Source organism: Chinchilla lanigera, unplaced genomic scaffold (assembly GCF_000276665.1).
Source record: "Chinchilla lanigera isolate Chin_1 unplaced genomic scaffold, ChiLan1.0 scaffold00119, whole genome shotgun sequence".
Lineage (NCBI taxonomy): Eukaryota > Metazoa > Chordata > Mammalia > Rodentia > Chinchillidae > Chinchilla > Chinchilla lanigera.
In genome coordinates, this window is record NW_004955520.1 from 3,441,212 (window position 1) to 3,458,957 (window position 17,746).

General features: G+C 51.8%; 1 protein-coding gene across 3 annotated transcripts in view; it reads left to right on the forward strand.

Annotated features, from left to right (window-relative positions):
* The window catches only part of Rab3gap2 (RAB3 GTPase activating protein subunit 2 (non-catalytic)), a 72,200-nt gene that overhangs the window by 29,708 nt on the left and 24,746 nt on the right, over positions 1 to 17,746 (forward strand). For all 3 annotated transcript variants that reach the window (XM_005409268.2, XM_005409267.2, XM_005409269.2), the window contains exons 5-17: positions 873 to 920; positions 999 to 1,074; positions 1,353 to 1,454; positions 5,057 to 5,156; positions 7,553 to 7,651; positions 11,134 to 11,282; positions 11,988 to 12,067; positions 12,184 to 12,273; positions 14,101 to 14,240; positions 15,602 to 15,818; positions 16,168 to 16,311; positions 16,465 to 16,547; positions 16,702 to 16,766. In XM_005409268.2, the coding sequence (XP_005409325.1) occupies positions 873 to 920; positions 999 to 1,074; positions 1,353 to 1,454; positions 5,057 to 5,156; positions 7,553 to 7,651; positions 11,134 to 11,282; positions 11,988 to 12,067; positions 12,184 to 12,273; positions 14,101 to 14,240; positions 15,602 to 15,818; positions 16,168 to 16,311; positions 16,465 to 16,547; positions 16,702 to 16,766 (1,393 nt within the window). The remainder of the gene's footprint in view (positions 1 to 872; positions 921 to 998; positions 1,075 to 1,352; positions 1,455 to 5,056; positions 5,157 to 7,552; positions 7,652 to 11,133; positions 11,283 to 11,987; positions 12,068 to 12,183; positions 12,274 to 14,100; positions 14,241 to 15,601; positions 15,819 to 16,167; positions 16,312 to 16,464; positions 16,548 to 16,701; positions 16,767 to 17,746) is intronic.

Genomic DNA, 17,746 nt, shown 5'->3' on the forward strand with positions numbered 1-17,746 from the left:
GGACAGCTTAAACGAGCACCAGGCAGTAGTGGCTGTGTGGATTTTAAGGCTTAGTCTCTGAGCTCCTGACAGCATTTCAAGTCTACATAGCAAGGGGAAAACATCTTCTTTTAGGTAGTGTCAGTGCTAACAGCTACTTAGAAAAATGATTAAAAGGGTAGTTCTACAAAATATACAAGAAGAAACCAGCTAGCTGAAGTGTAGCATCCCTAAAGGAACACATCCATTGGGGGTGGAGCTCAGGGTTAGAGTGTTTGTCTGTTGTGTGCAAGGTCCTGGTTCAATCCTGAGTACTGGGGAAAATATAAATATATACCCACGTCCCACAGAAGAACCATCTGCATGTAATGTGACCACTCCTTCCTCCTGCCCTCTGCCATCCCCGGCCTCAGCAAGGAGGAGGCTGGCATTCTTACTTGATCATTTGAGATATAGTTTCTGATACAGTCAGTTGTGTAAGTAAAATTTTGCTTTTTTTCATGCTTTTTTTTTTTTGTTTGAGACAGGGTCTCACTATGTAGTTCAGGCTGACCTGGACTCAGTGTGTAGCCCAGAGTAGCCTCAAACTCACAGTGATCCTCCTGCCTCAGCCTCCTGAGTGCTGGCATTACAGGCATGCACCACCACACTTGGCTCTCTTTCATGCTTTTTTGAGACAAAAAGTGAATACTGTTTTTGTTAACTTGAAAATGAATATATTACAGCTTGTGTGGATAAACTTTATGGTGCAGTGTTACTGTATTTTTGCTTATACATCAAATAGAACTGACCCCTTACTTCCATTTACCACCAGACTATAGAGAAATAAAAGGAATTGCTAAGTTCACCGGTTAGGCATAGGATTTTGATTTTCATTCTGCTTTTGTCCTTAGGGAATTGGTGACAAGTGCTCTGTGCATCCCACTGGCGAGCCAGAAGAGGTGAGGGTGAGCGCAGGCTTTCTGTTTGCTCTGCACTGGTGTGCGAGTTGGTGAGGTCATGGGTTTTGTTTGTGACAGGAGTTCCACTGGGCGTCCTGACTGGACCTGCATCGTGGTGGGTTTTACTTCAGGCTATGTGCGCTTCTATACCGAGGTAAGTTGAGTTTTCAGCAGTTACAAAGCCAGTTGACTGCAGTACCTCTGTGTCCGCCTTTGCTGGCTGTGACTTAGTTTTCTCCCTTGGAGATGTGTCTGTGATGCTTGAGGGGGTGGCGGCCAGGACAGACTGGACCTTCTGGTGGAAAAGTCAGAGAAGCAAAGCTGGTTCTGAAAGAACTGGTCCCGCAGAGGATGCCAGGACAGTGCCCCCCTGGTGTCCTGCGCAGGTTCGGGGAGAAAGCCGCGGCGGGCACCTCTCTGTGCTTCCCCTAGAACGGCGTGCTCCTGCTCGCACAGCTGCTGAACGAGGACACGGTGCTGCAGCTGAAGTGCAGGACCTACGAGATCCCCCGGCACCCCGGCGTGACTGAGCAGGTAGCGTGAACAAACGGGCGGCGGTGCAAGTTTCTTAGTTTCAGACTCTAACAAAGCAGACATGTGTGCTCTGTAGCTTATTTCTTTCTATTTTGACCTAGAAGTCAAGTTTACCTTAGCAAAAGTTAAGTTCTGATCTTACCATTAGTAGTACTAGTACAGTACTCTGTACTTAACTGTTTCTCAAAAAAGTGTTTTTGTGTATTATGAAAAAATGTATTTATTGAAAAATATGACTGTGAAAATAATGCCACTCAGTATGTGAGGCTTGTGCGTCTGCCTGGATGCTTTGTGAGCTTCTAGCTACAGCACAGCCTCAGAAGGTTAAGTGCAGCGCAGGGCCGCCCCTCGGTGTGCAGCGTCCACAGTCAAAGCTGTCCACTGCGCCTCCCTTTCTTGTGCTTCCTGGATTCCAGAAGGTTCCAGTGAATGGTTGCATGTGCTGTGTGCACAGGAGACTGAAATCGCATGATAGCTGGCCTGCAGCTATAGAATAAGATTGTGTATTTCTTAAGAGAAACTAGCTTAATATCTCTTAATACCTGTGAGTGAGTTAGTGGTGTAGGAATACCTGCTTGCTAATTTACATGGACAGAATAAATTCTGTACACATTAGAGAAGGGGGAGCTCAGTTAGGACTAAGAAAGTTTCATGAAAAAGATGAGATTTCACTTAAGCCTGGAGTAATGGACAAGAATTTAATTAATTAGGTAGTGGAAAAAGAGGGGAAAGTAATCAGGTAATCAAGGGAAAAATGAGAGAAGACCCAGGTACAGAAATATGTGCGCTTCAGCGAAGACCCCTACGTCAGAGAGCAGGGAGGCCCGTGAGTAGGCAGAGCGGCCAGACGTCATAGAAACAGGAACGATCGGAGAGGAGAGGAGCTCCCTAGGGTCCGCGAGCGGGAGGAGCTGAGGTGAGAGACCCTTTCTTCAGGTGAGCTGGTCGCAGGGCAGCTGGCCGCCTGGGCCTCTATCTCATCTCCAGCGGTGTGGGCAGGGAGAGGACAAGAACAAAAGTCACACTGAAGGAGCGGTCAGCGGGACGTGGCTGTCGCCTCAGAATGCGGCATGTTAAAGGCAAGTGGGTCAAGGGCGGACTGGCAGAGTGGGAAGGGGACTAAGTAAAGGTTACTGCACGTGGTTTGGGGTGCGGAGCTCCGCGCAGGGGAGGAAATAACATGACCATGTGAGCATGCGGTCAGGATGCAGAGCCGCTGCGTGGGCGCAGCGGCCAGACTGGAGCCGATGCTGGAAGTCGAGGCCCTGGGTTCTTCCGGGTGAAGGGTGGGGACGGGAGAGCTGCAGGTTGAGGACTGAAGTCTTAGTGGTGTTTGTCCTGAGGAGAGAGGAGGCAGCACAGAGGGAACAGGTAACCCTAAGGTGAGGTTTGAATTCAGGAGACCTCTCAAGACACTTTGCGTGTGCCGCACATCCACTGGGGCATGAAGGTCCCTTCGGCCTCTAGGCCTGCTCACGTCATTGGTGGAAAAATCACTTGACTCTGAAATATTTGCTTGTTATTTGCTGTACAAGCCAAGAGAATCACCAGTAGCGAAAGCTTTCTCATGACACGTGGACAAGAAAGCCTTCATGTGGCTCTGTGCGCCGTGGGAACCCTGGGACCTGGCCTGGGCCTTGGCGCATCTGTCAAGAGCGTCCTGCTGGCCTGCTTCCCCTCAGTCCAGGTCCAGCCCAGGCCACAGGCATCTTCATCGTCCTCCTCCTCCTCCTCGGTTTGAGCCGAGGTGCAGTCAGGGTGAGCTCGAGTCGCTGCAGGGCAGGCTCCTAGGAGAGGCTCCGTTTCTGCAGTGTCAGCCCTGTCCCCTCTGCACAAGAATCTCCTGTCCTCTGGCACGGTGCCCGCAGGCTTGGGGCCGCTGTGTCTGTGTCGTGTTTGCTAGGGAAGCCCTCTGGTCTGGGTGGTTAGGACCTTTCTGTCCTGAGGCTGATCAGCCAGTGAGGAGGCCCCATCCCTGCACACACAAGTGAGCACGCTCACCGGCTCCATGCCCGGTGCTGCTTCTCGTGGTGCAGAGTCTCCTTTCAAGTAGAAACAGCCAGCAGCCTAGAGGAAGGGCAGGGAGACCCCAGGGAACGTAATCGGCCCCAATGCGTGTGAGAAAGTGTAGCACCTTCATAGTTAAGTGTGAGAAGCGTACAGCGAGACCCTTTGTCACCTGCCACGTTGGCAAAGCTAGAGACCCCCAAACTGGTGGTGGTGATAGGAGAAATAGGCACTGCCATGCTCTTGGGGGAGTATAAACTGCTGAGTGCTGCAGTCTGCGTAACAGTAATACGGAAAGTGAAAATTGCGACTATTCTGTGACCCCGCAGACTCACTTGAAGGAATTTCATTGAACTACTGAAGTAACGCCCTGCTGAGGTACAAAGCTGGAGACAGAAGAACACTTTTTGCAGTGATGTTTATAATCATGAAATAAACCCATTCATCCACACTCAACTTGTCCCGTCCAATGGCAAGCCCTGGAGATTCTCGGGACGGGCCACACTCAGGCTCCCTGCCGTCAGGGCCCACGCGGGCTGCTGGGGGCAGCTGCAGCACACAGCTGGAGAGAGCCAGGTGGAGGAGGGCGGGCTGCTGTGGAGATGGCGTGCCTTGGGGGGCACTCTGAGCTGAGGCCTGAGCAGGCACAGGCTGCGGGGAGGATTGGAAGGAGGAGACGGGCACGCTGCGGGGCGCGAAGTGTCAGCACCTCCCTGCGGAGGGCAGAGGCGTCAGGGGCAGCACACGACAGACCTATGGGCGGCCTGCGCCCGCTCACGCTCCAGGTGCAGGCGGAAGTGCTGCGGCACCTTCACCAGGAGAGCGGTTCCGTCCACCGCGGCTCGTGAAGGGGCGCCGCTGTGTGGGGTCGCAGAAAGCAGGTGGAGAAGCAGAGGCCAAGTGAATGTCCGCCAGGAAGCATTGGTTGCGTAAAATTAGGTACAGAGCCTGGCACGCTGGTGTATATTTGCCCTTGCTGGAGAGGCTGAGGCAGGAGGATTGCTGGAGCGCAGGAGTTTAAAGCCAGCCTGGGCAACACAGGGCAACCCAGTCTCAAAAAAGAGGACTCTCCAGGGATTCCTCTGTAGCTCTAGGGAAGGTAATGGTTTGCTTATTTACTTATGTGGGAGCACAGCGTCGGCATTATTGGTAACAAAGCCTGTTGCAGAGTACAGCGTGGTATGGTCCATGTCTGCGTGTGTGAGTACATGTGGGGTGTGCTTGGGGTGTGTCTAGGCCTCAGGTGCGCTTTCTTCTTGTTACGTTGTGCTTGTATCTGTGCAGTGACTGTATTTCATTTTTATGATACTGAAAAATTTTTCGTTAGTTTTCCACTATGTGGAAAGGACCATTTTCCTACCACGTCCAAAAGCTCCTGTTAGAGAAGAATTTTAAGTCTTCGGCAGAGGCATTCTGGAATTAATTTTTGATTTTGTTTTTGTTGTTCTTCTGCCTGATACTGCTTTGGTATTGGACGTGCACAGTATTTTACTTTATGTTATTCATGATGTCAATCGGGTATTTTAAAAATTACTTACTTTCCAAATTTACATAAGAAAAATGTATCGTTTTCCCCTTGCTTACTTCTTTAATAGAATGAAGAATTGAGTATCTTATACCCAGCGGCCATTGTGACCATTGATGGATTCAGCCTTTTTCAGTCTCTTCGTGCCTGTCGAAACCAGGTAGCAAAAGGTACTTTTTGGCAAGAGACATTTCACTTGTTACGATGTTGTGTGATTGAATGTGACCTGGTTACAGCACTAAGCAAGTCTTCCCAGTGAGCGGGGGGCTTCACTCGCCCGTGAACACAAGAGTGCCCCGCTGGGGGCGCTGCGTAGCGAGAGGCAGGGCCGCGAGGCCAGTACACTCCAGGTGTCGTGGCGGGGAAGGCAGCCCGGAGCCCGGGCCTCCTGCTCCGGCTCCGCAGGGCACCCTTGCAGGGGACAGGCTTGCTGCTGTGCAGACAGCAGCAGCGGGTGGGAACTGGGCTGCATGTGGTACATTCCTCACTGGGCAGCAGCCTTCGGGATGGGTACCACACTCCTGTGACTACGCTGCTCCCTCCCCACCGAGCATCGAGGCGTCCTCTGTGCGGGTGCTTGCTTCCCTCAGGCCAGGCAGAGCCCAGCACAGATCAGCATCAGCCTGTGCTCAGACTGGAGCCCTCGAAGTGAGGAAAGCGAGAGGCCTGAACTTCACGAGTGTCCCAGGTGCTGCGCTGTTAGGGGTGCACCCTTACTTGCTCCTCACGGTTTACATTCTAGTCCCATTGCGTCCTTGCAAGAGGACAATGTGTTTCATCAAATTCAAGATGCCACTGGCCCTGAGGCGCAACGTCATTTTGACTCTAAAAAGAAAAAAATAATAATGCTAGTGAAAAACACCATTAATGATTTTCAGGATCTCTGTTTGAGAGATGTTCAGATGCGAGGGAGAGAGGACAAGCTCCTGAAAAGTACCAGTGGTAGTGCTTGCTTCCTCTCTTCCTGGGACTGGTAGAGGAGCCTCGGTGGCCCTTAGCTGAACCCCTCAGTCGTTGAGACAGTTCCCTGAAATGAACACTCTCATTAGGATGGGTTTGTCACTTCATAAAAATTTCTAAATCCGGATCACCTGTAAGATGCAAAATAAATGATTTCTTCGGTGGGAAAAATGTATCATTTCTATTGCAATACGAAATTTTTCTGTTCATCATAGGCTGTGATTGATAAAATTCTGAAGGTTTGGATATGTAGTTCTTTTTACTAGTATATGCTTTTATACTAGGTCAGAACATTTTTGAATTTTATACCTGTATTCATAATCTTTTAAATTGCTTAAGTTTAACCTACCATAAACATCATTTATTTAAATTAGTCACCGTTTATTTAAAATAGTCACCATTGATGAAGCCCAAAGAGACTGCCAGTTTTCTGTAGGTAAGAATTGTAGTACCGGGGCTGGGGATTTAGCTCAGTGGCAAAAGCGCCTGCCTGGCAAGCGCAAGGTCGTGAGTTCGGTTCCTGGTACCGGAGAAAAAAAAGAATTGTAGTACCAAACTAGAAATGGATAATTCTGTTATAATTGGCATTGTCAGCCACTTAGTTTTGCATTCGTTTTAAATTCCCATTTACTTGTTATGTAGAAGACCACGTGGTCATCTTGTCTCCAAGGAAATAAGGAATGAAGCCACTTAGTGTCCTGAGTTCCTCCAGAGTTAGCTACAGATGGTTGTGACATTTATTTCACAATTTAGGACACTGCCGTTTTGGTCTTCTTGTCACATCTGCAGGATTTGATTTGAAGGGTTATGTTCTCCCTCATTAGCATGCTGTCTTCACAGCCCAGAAGCATCAGTCAGCATTCAGCGGTGTTCTCTGTAACAGGGGACTTTGCTGAGAACGGGGCCTTGCGTGAATTTATGGCCGGAGGTGATAGTGGCGGATTTTCCCCTCACCTCTCACCAGGGAGAGGGACAGAGGCGGGGCACAGGTGCCCAGCACTGTCACTGTCTGTCCCGTCCAGCTGTGGTTGCTGAGGCCAGAGACCAAGTCTGTTGCTCTGGTTTCTCACTTTCCACCAAGCACAGCCCCGGTTGCTGTTCGAGGGTTTCCCTGACTGTCTGAAGTGTGAGAGACTGGTTGTTTGGCATCAAGTTCAGTTTGAATTCACCTTGATCTTTAGTGCTCTTCTAGGATTTTTAGTAGTCTTCTTCTTCTTTTTTTTCTTTCTGTCTTTCTGAGACAGGATTTCATTATGCAGTTCAGGCTAGCCTTGAACTCACTTTGTAGCCCAGGCTGACCTTGAATTTGCAGTGATCCTCCTGCCTCAGCCTCCCCAGGGCTGGGATTACAGACATGCCCACCATTCCCAGCTAATAGTTCTGTAATTACCTGGATGTTCCAAAAATCTCTTGAAGCAGCCTTTTAAATACTGGCAATTTTACGTCTGTTGCCGTGCCATGAACAATGTCACTATACCTTATTTCCTTAGTTAGCTTCTTTATTAGTTGAAACTTTAAAATAACAAATACTATATACCTGGTTATTCTTGTGGAACTTCGTTTCGCCCGTTGTGATCATGAGTGGTCTGATTTTTGTCTCTGGCAGCTGCAGCATCAGGCACCGAGAGCATCCAGCCGCCACCCTTGGCCTATAAGAAGTGGGGTCTGCAGGATGTGGACAGCATCGTGGACCACGCTAGTATTGGTGAGCGTTGCCTGTGCAGGTTGTCCTGGGCTTCACTGCGGACTCCGGGACTGGACGGCCCATGTCTGAGAAATGGACGTTCATCCTTCTGTGAAAACTGTACTTCCTGTAGTGAGACTTCGGAGTTCACGTCAGGCTCGGGTCGCCAGAGTCTCAAGTCTTTAAGTAGTAGTAGCAATTTTATTAAATCCTGGCCTTCGCAGCAGTATTTAAGTTGCTTCCTATTTGACTTAATTTTTCTGCAGATGGTTTTTGCCCCTGTAATGTTTGTAAAATGTAACCAATCAGCAGAAGACTGCTAAAACCAGGTTTGTTCTTGCAAACAGTGCTGGAGGCCTTTGTGTCAGGCATCAGAACATAGCAGCAAGCAGGAACACCTGATGTGAAAGGCTCTTGACGGGGCACTGTTTCGGTTTGTGTCTGGATGTCCGGGCAGGAGCACAGGGACGCCCAGCAGTGGGCGCTCGGGCAAAGAGGAGGCATGGTTAGGTTGAAACAATGAGGAGTTGCTGAGAGAAGGGCACAGAAGACGCCTAACCAGCTTGAGCATGGGCGCAAGTGGGAGTGCGGGGCCGGGCGTATGGAAGGCGTCCGACCTTAAGGGCTTTGTGTTCCAGTTGGAGCTGCATCTCTGGATTTCCCTTCAGAGCTTCTCCCAGCCACACTGAGGCGCTGAGGTCTTCCAGGCAGAGAGCAGCAGCACCACAGCGCAGCTGGAGGGGTACTAGGTGCAGTGTTGTGGCTAGAGGGGTGGGCCAGGCCTGGCAAGGCAAGTTCATAACCCTGGTGAGAAGTAATGGGCGTCTGAGTTCAGGCCGTCAGAGTGGGGTGGAGCAGAAGAAAATGCTGTTTAAAAGCGTGTCTGTGTGTTTTCTCTTCATGCATTATATGCTGGTTGAAAATTCAAATGGTGCACAAATGTACAAAGAGCAAATTCCCATGGTCCTACCATCCAGAGGCCACCCTCGCCTCGAGACTTTCCAGTGTGGGTGTACGTGTGTGCGGTGCGCATAGAGACATGTGGGTGACACATTCTCACACGGGTTTGCATTGTGCCACTCTTTCCTGGGTGTGGTTACTTTTCTCTCATTGCTGGGACAAAATTCTCAATGCCCAAAATTAAGGAAGGAAAGGTGTATGTAGCTCCAAGTTCGCGGTGGTTTCGGTCCATACTCAGCTGGCTCCAAGGCAGAGCGGCACATGGCATAGGGTAGCAGCTCATGGCTGAAGAAGACAGCAAACGCAGCAAGAGCAAAAATGGAGGAGCAGCAGAGAGCAAGCCTCTTTGCCTCCCTTGTATTGTATGCAGGCGGCCCGCTCCAGGGCGAGTGTAGCATTCATACCCCAAATCCCAGCATTGGACCATGGATCAATCACAAACTCTAGAAGCCCACCCATGACTGCATGAGGCTTTGGGGGACATCCAGACACAAACCATGACAGTGCATCATGAAGAGCTTTTCACATCAGGTTTTCCAGGTGTGCGTCTCATCAGCCAGAGCCCTAGTCAAGGCAGGTGGCACATGTGAAGTAAGATGACTGGGAGAACGCTTTTGGTGAAAGCGTGGCACAGGAGAACCAGCGAAGAACAGTTCAGGGCCAGCTTCACAGTGCCGAGCTGTTCCCCACAGCGAGGTTGAAGGAGACTCAGGCACAGGCAGCGCCAGAACTTGGAACCAGGGCTGGAAAGCGGGGCAACTTCCAGTCTTGAGCCCCGCCGGCTCTCGGGGGGGACCAGGAAATTAACATCTGACTTGGCCCCTTCTCTCTTGGATCGCCTGATGGGGCTTTTTGTTGTATGAGTTCAACCAGAAGTTGGCATGAGTCGTGGAGACTGGCCCAGGGGCAGAGCAGGAGGTGTGTGGCACACAGGCCCCCAGAGCAGGACTACATGGTGCCTGCCGTGAGTTCTTCATGCCCTGGAGTAAACCCTTCCTTGGCACACACGCAGTGTCTTTACTTTTCTGATAACGTGAAAATGCTGGCATCAAAATTCCAAAGTGTTGAGTTCAGTTCAGGGTATCTTCCCTGCACTGGTAATTAAACTTTGGAACATTGAAACTGGCTGGGGACAGTGCTTGAATAGAAATGGTTATTCTGTTCATTTGTCCCCAGCCTACAGCTGTGTGCCTTTACGCCAAGGCCTAATGAGGCCACTTGGCAGATGACCCCCGTTATGTCCTAGGGACAGCACTGGTGCTGGAGACACCGAGCAGACTGAAGGCCTCCAAGAGCAGCATGAGGGCTCTGGCAGTGAAAGTGAGCCAACGAAGGTTTATGCAGGGCCGGGCGGTGGAGCAGGAGAGGTGGAGAGAGACAAGATCTGTTTGTACTTCATGAATTTAAAAAACGAGAGACGGGAAAGCCTAGCAGTTTCCTAACTTCGAGCCTGCGCGGTGGAGCGCATGAGGAAGTGAGAAGGACGGGGAAGCAGAGCTCTGGGTGGGCAGACAGGGAGCGACGGCGGGCACGAGCTGGCATTAGATGGAGGCATCAGGAGGACAGAGCACGGGCACAGGTCTGGAGGCTGGCACAGGGCGGTGTGTCAGAGAATGCCAGGGAGACGGTCCCCGGGCTCAGCGGCGTAGAGCTCCTTGTTGGCTCCCGATGAGAACAGTTGCAGTGGAAGGGAGAGTGAAGGCCACATTGGGTAGGTTTGGGTTTAGGAGTTCTTCTTCTCCCTACTTCCAAAAATCACAAAGAAAACTAGAAATCAGCCACCCTGAAGAAGGCCCACCTACGACTGCAAGGGGCTTCGGCGGGACATCTAGACACAAGCCATAGCCGCGTGCATATGCATATGTGTTCATGCATGTGTAAATACATGCAGAAGGATGGGAAACAGCCTGGTGGTCTGTGAGTGGGTCACACTGGTTATGGGGTGTCCACAGAAAGGAGCTAGGGCCTGGGGAGAATGGGGACTTTCAAGTTCATTAAGCAGAGGGAGTGAGGGATATGTCAGTGTCTGGTGCTCTGTGTGTCCGAAGCTTCCCTGGAAGGCGGCACAAAGCACCATTCCTTGTTGCCTCCCAGAAGTGAACTGGCTGGCGATAGAGGTGCTTTGTACACTTCTTGTACCTTCTGAGTTTGTATCTGTTCAAAAAGTGAATATTTTACCGCTGGGCGTGGTGGTACATGCCTGTAATCCCGGCACTCGGGAGGCTGAGGCAGGAGGATTGTTGCAAGTTCAAGGCTAGCCTGGGCTACAAAGTGAGTTCAAGGCCAGCCTGAACTGCATAGTGGGACCCTGTCTCAAAAAAAAGTTAATATTTAAATTTTGTTTTTATAATATTTTATAAGGTAGAAAAATTATAGATGACAATTTTAATATTTATGAATATTTTAATGTTGATTTTGTAGTTTTCGACATGACTTGTGTCTTAACTAAAGCTAAACAGCACATTGAAGTAGAAGTGTGACCTACAATGAGAATGTCCTTTCAGGACATTCTAATCACGTGTTTTTATGTCTGGCGTCACTAGGTATTATGACCCTGTCCCCTTTTGATCAGATGAAGACGGCCTCCAACATAGGTGGGTTCAACGCAGCAATCAAAAACAGCCCGCCTGCCATGTCGCAGTACGTCACTGTGGGCGCCAACCCCTTCACTGGCTTCTTCTATGCACTGGAGGTAGGCCGGTCACTCACCGCCCAGAAGCCCCCGCACGGCTGTGGACTCCGTCCGTAGCCTTGGACAGATGGGCAGTTCATGTTGCACATTTCAGTTGAAGCTAAAATTAGTTAGTTCTAGGTTTCTTTGTAGTCTGAAGGGACCGAAGCCAGGGAAAAGCAAACTTGTGTTCCTGGAGCCCTGCTGCCTTTGACAGCTGAGCTCCCGCTAGACAGCAGCGCGGCAGTCAGGAGTTAGTTGCGTCAGCCCGCCAGGGAGCAAGCAGGTGCGGGCTGTAAGGCGAGCGCGCTGCCAACTGCAGCTGAAGTAGGTGGTGAGAACTGCTTCTAAAATGGGCAGAAGTTAGGTGTTACTTGGCGGTTCTTATTTCTCGCTTAAAAGTCAGCCTTCTCAGGATGGTCCAAACTGGCTTTTTACTTTTATAAAAACAGGTACTTTTAAAACAAAAGGAAAAGAGCCAGCTGTGTGTATATAAGAAACCCATAACTCATCTAGAATAATGTCATTTTAATGGGATAGTTTAACATTTATTTTAATTAAATTACAATTTAAAGAGAGTTGAAACTTTCTTGTACTGCTGGTGAAATAAGAAGCTGAACTGCTAGTGCGGGCTTTACAGCTTCTCCAAAGTGCGTCTTCTTTGGAAGGGGGGTTCACTCCTTCGTGAGCTTCTAACTTTTCTCTCTTCCGTATCCTGTTTTTCAGGGGAGCACACAGCCGTTATTATCTCATGTTGCGCTCGCAGTTGCAAGTAAACTCACTTCCGCTTTATTTAATGCTGCCAGGTAACTAACCAGAAACTAGCTCACTTGCGTGTGGTTTGGTTTTCACTGACATTTTGATCACCTGAACTGTAAACCCTCGAAGCCCTAGTTATGTTCTCAATTTCCTTCCTATTCAGTGGTTGGCTTGGTTGGAAAAATAAGCACGAAGAAGAGGCTGTCCAGAAGCAAAAGCCGAAGGTGGAGCCAGCTACCCCTTTAGCTGTAAGGCAAGTCTGTCCCGCTGCTCACCACTCAGGACCTCAGGGATGTCCTGCAAGGCAGCACGCCCGTCCCAGCTGCTCTGCAGGCTGAAGCGCGGGGAGTGCAAGCTCAAGGCTAGCCTGAGAAGCTCCTCAAGAGCCTGTCAGAGTGAAAAATAGGAGGACTGGAGATGCAGCCCAATTGGTAGAGCACCCTTAGGTTCATCTCCAGTACCACAAAGAAAATAAAAAAAAAAACAGGAAGGAAGGAACGTAGCTCCCATCACACTGAATGTGTGCTGGGCTAAGTAGTTCTTCGATGTGGCCATTTTTACCGTAAGCACCTACTAGCGCTCTCTGAAGAGGTGGGTCGGGCTGGAGGTGTAGCTCAGTGGTAGAGCACCTGCCTAGCATGTGTGGAGGCCCAGGTTTGATCCCCAGTGCCACAAAAATCGATAAATGGAAGGGCTAGAGAAATAACTCAGTGAAAGGCCCATGTTCAGTGCCACCCAGTACCTCCCTCCCCCTGAAAATAAAAAGGGGAGGACGAAAGAAAGGTCCTAAGCTGGACGCATTGGCATGGGGTCCCTTCCAACTCTGTGTGAATCCCCGGGAAGAGTGGTTCTTGTGTGTGGTCACCGCCGTCTCCCGGGGTGCGGCCGGGTGGATCTGAGGCTGCTCTGTAGCCAACATCCATAAACGTAGCCCAAGGTGCCAGGAAGTTGGGGTGGTGCTAGCTGTTCAGTTTCTTTTTAAAAAGCTGTTTTTCCGCTAAGCTATAAAAACTTAAAAAGCGTGTATCCAAGCTCTCTGCAAGCCTTGGGTTGTGCCTTCTTGTTTACTACAGTGACAATATTTGTGAGAGTCTTCAGGATGGAGGGAGACGTGCTCTTTGCTTGGTTTTGTTTTTAAGTCATTTCTTACTATCTAATATAAAGTACAAGTACTCCTGCCTCGTTTAAAAGATGCTCTTTAGCAGTAGAAATCCTACTCATTATTAATAAAATTCATTGATGTTTATCTTGAGTTTTTTACATCTTATTTTAAAATGTTATAACATCTCACATTTCCTAAGTCACTCAACAATCAAGAAATTAGCCAAATGGCCCTTTGTATCTCAAATTTATGTAACAAAAGCTTAGAATGTCCTGGTCCTTTTTTCTATACCTTTTACAGTTCTAAAATGGTTCATTATACCCAGGTGTCCTCATGGTGCATGCTGTTAGGCCCAGCACCCAGAGGACTGAAAGTTGAAGGCCAGCCTGCCCCACAGTGAGGCTGTCTCAGAGAAGGGAAGGGTGGGTGGGAGCTATAGCTCAGCGGCACAGCACTCACCCTGCAAGCTCAAGGTCCTGAGTTTGATTCCCAGAAGAAAAAAAAAGGAAAGTTGATTACAGGCAAGTAGCAGTTCGGCATAACTGCTTAGAAAGAGGGAAATTCTTGCTTTAGCAGGTAAATTGTGTCAGCAGTAGTGCTATCTGTCAACAAAGAGCAAAGATTAGAAACAAGAAAAACAGGCGGAGCCACTCATGTGGGAGCCAGGCACCCTAAGACTTCGCTGGCTAGGGGCGCATGGTCTCCTTTGACCTGCCTCTTATCCAGGAGATACAGAATGACGACTGATGTTCTCTGAAAAAACGGAACTGTGGGTTTTGTGGTGAAAGCCTATGTAGGGTTGTGTTTTTCTTTCTTGTGTATATTTTATATTGCAAATGTCACATGTGACTAATTTACTGTCCATCCGGGTAAGGCTCATATTTCTGTATGTGAAGACAGTCTTTTTCAGTCATGCGTTTCGTTGTTGTATCCATGTTTTGAGGCTGGAATGTGATCTTATTTTCTCCTAAATAACAGATTTGGACTTCCAGATTCTAGGCGCCATGGCGAAAGCATATGTTTGTCCCCATGTAACACGCTGGCAGCGGTGACGGATGATTTCGGCAGAGTCCTCTTATTGGATGTCGCTAGAGGAATCGCAATACGCATGTGGAAAGGTACTTGGAAACTCGCAGAGACCCTCCACTGGCCTCCTGGCCCGACAGCAGCTGGGCTGCACCCCCCCCGCCCCCGGTTGGTAGCGCAGCGCTAGCCCTTGTGTTCGTGCTGTCTCCTTTCCGCGTGAGTTGGGGCCAGCAGCGTTTGGCACATCAGTCCTTTCATTGTGCTGTCCGTGGGCGCCTCCGCCGGCTGCGTTCTGGGTCTGACTCAGCCGAGCGCCCCCTTGAGGCTGGTGTCCTCCCAAACCCAGAGTGCCACGTCTGTCGGCTAGGGGCGCAGAAGGAGGCCCGGTCTCTCTTCACTGATTGACTTACATCCGGACGCCTGGGCAAGTGGTTTATGGGTCGCGATGTCAGCGTCGTGTCCTGCTGGGGACGCCGTGTGTGGTGTCCTCTGTCCGGGTTCTCACAGCCAACCGCCTCCTCTGCACTCCAGGAAGGAAGCGGGATGCTCCTGCCAGCTCAGCCCATCACTTCAGAAAGGGTCCCGTGTCCCCCGGCTTCTCCACGGGTCCGTACGGGACGTAGTGACGTAGTGACGTGATCGCGCCTGGCTCTGCAGGACTTGCGGGCGCCTCCTCGAGCCGCTCCGCCAGCGTGGTGGAGCAGAGTCTGAGGAGCGGGGTGGGGGTGCGCGGTTCCGGGCCACGCGCAGCAGCGGCATGTGTGTGCTGCACGCTGGCCGGAGCTCCACCGCAGAGCCGCCTTGGCCGTGCTTGGTGTGGAGAAGGAGGACCGGAGGACAGTGAATGCCCCGGGACTGGATGGGCCCCCGACCTGGCCAGAGACTGGAGACAGCAGAGTCTGCCCGCCTCGTGCCTTGTTGTCTGTGTGTGGAAATGAGTGTCGGGCTGCAGGCGCCGTGTCCCCAGGGCTGTCTTCTCGATGGCGTCCAAGCTGTGTTCTTGAGACTTGTGCAGCCGGTCCAGGGGGACTCCGCGGCTGGCGCACCGCGCAGTCGTAAGGTGGCCTGGCCGTGTTCCTGACCCTTGTGTGCTGGCCTGAGAGGTGCCTCGACACGCGGAGCGTCCTCAGCCACCACTGTGGCTGTGCCTCTGTCCGTGCGGGGCTCCGGCGGCAGGACAGTGACCAGATCTCACACGTTAACGAGGCCTTTACTTCAGAGGCAGACCTGGTCGTCGTCCAGGTTTTCTGGAGGAAAGGAGTCCCAGACAGAGGGGCAGAGGGGCCCCTCAGCTTCAGTGACGGCCATAGCTGTGATCATCTCTTCTGTTTAAGATATTTACAGGAAAACGATAATGGGCTTATGTAGCTTTTCTGATGCCGTCCTCCCCAGTTCCCCAGGGGTTGCTGCTGTACCTCATTTCATAACTACCGCTTCCGCTCTGCGTCCCCAGGGTACCGAGACGCGCAGGTCGGGTGGGCGCAGATCGTGGAGGACCTCCAGGAGAGAGCGCCGGAGACGGCCGACCCCGCCCCCTTCGGAAGTAGCCAGGGCCCCAGCCGGGTGGCTCAGTTCCTTGTGATCTATGCGCCAAGGAGGGGGATTTTGGAGGTGTGGAGCACGCAGCAGGGGCCTCGAGTCGGAGCCTTCAACGTGGGCAAGCACTGCCGGTGAGCTTCGGCCCTGGCCACCGCCGCTGCCAGGGATCCCGGGATGCTGTCCCTAAAGGCAGCTTTCGGGTAGCTGCCGGCCACGCTGCATGGGGTTGGGGAGTCGGAGTGTTCTCTCCTGTAGCTTCTCCTGTATTTGCCTCTGAATCATGAGCTCGCCTGTGTGCTCTTAGTTCTGGCACCACGTTACAGGAAGAACTGCCCGTCGGGTCCTGCTTTCCTCCCGGCTTTGGCCCCGGCCTTGCTAATGCTCCTGACCTGAGGAGAAGATGCGGTTCCCTAGCTGGGGTCACAGTGCCTTTGGCTTTTCGTTTAATAGCTTTACTGTCTTGGTGTGTGCTTCTCTTAGGCTGTTGTATCCTGGCTATAAAATAATGGGCCTAAACAATGTCACCAGCCAAAGCTGGCAGCCACAGACGTACCAGATCTGCCTCGTGGACCCGGTGTCTGGAAGTGTGAAGACAGTGAATGTCCCCTTCCACTTGGCGCTGAGGTAAGGCCCGGTGCCTGCGCCCTGCGCCCTCTGCTGACCTCGCCCCCTGCACTGGGCCGGGGTCGTCAGGCTGACTGCTTTCAAGTTCAGTGGGAAGTTGGAGGGGGAAGGCAGCCTCACGCACTACAAGGAGTTGTCGCCTCGGTATTTCAGTGACAAGAAGTGCGAGCGGGCCAAGGACGTGCACCTGGTGAAAAGGCTGGCAGCCCTGCTGAAAGCCAGGCCGCCCGTTCCAGGTAGGTGGTGGCAGCGGTGGGCGCTGTGGGGTGGAGTGCCCAGGGCCCGGAACTGTGACGCCAGGGAGCCCCAGTGCAGGCTGGCCGAGGGTCCCGGGTGTCTGTCCTCCTCACTGCCACAAAAAGTGAAAACTCGGCTTTGACTCTCTTGCAGATTCGATTGAAACAGAAATAAAGGAGTTAATTCTAGATATTAAGTACCCTGCCACCAAAGCACAAGTAAGTGAGCACGACCCATGAGCCTTCCTGCGGAGTGGCTCCTGCATGGCTCGAAGGAAGCCTCCCGCCGGTTGCCCTCTAGACGCGGCAGGCTGCAGCCTGCTGCTCACGTCTTCACCTCTCCACCCGTGCTCTCCGCCGCTTTTCCTGTGACTCCAGGAAGTTCTGGTCTCTTCTTTACGTGTTCAGTCATTTCCCGTACGCGAGCGCCTGTGCTTTCTGCAGACATCTGTCCAGAGCCGCGTGCAGGCGAGGCGTGGTAATCACACCCACACGCAGTGGCGCCTGGCCTGGGCTGGGGCTGCCCGCCCCTCCGAAGGGCCTGTTCCTCCTCTCACCCTCGCTGCTCAGCCCTCGGGGAGCCCCGAGTCAGAGTTGGCACGTTTCAGTTTTGCCTTCCTTCATGGTTACAATGTGTGTGTTCGTGTGTGTGCGCGCCCTCCCGGGGCATTGCCTGCTTCTGTGAGCTGTGAACGGAGCCGTGCCATCTGCTGGCCGGACTCGTCTCCCCTTTGGCAGCAGGTGTCCCCGAGGGGCCGGGCTGCGGTGGTGGTGACAGGTGGCCTCTGCCCTGGGACTGGCTGTCTCTGCTCTCCGTCAGGGGCCGGCTAGGCCGAGTCCAGTTTTGCCATCTCAAACCCTGACGCTGCGCCTGCCCTTTAGCACGCTCCCTGCCGCGCACACGCGAGTCTGGCTCCAGTTGACATCTGCCCCGCTGCTAGATGTGGAATGGCTGCCGCTTCCTTCTCCAATGCTAGGGATTCAACCCAGACTCTGCGCTGAGCTACGTCCCTGGCCTTTTAGTGATAAGACAGGGTCTGGCTAAGTCCCTAAGAGCCCAGGTCGGGCTTGAATTTGCAGTCCTCCTACTTCAGCCTCCCGCAGTGCTGGGACTGTCGGTGTGTACCCCACCCCTCGCAGGTATGACTGCCCAGACTGTGCTAGGTGATGAGAAACTGCTTTTCGGAATAGTGGCTAAC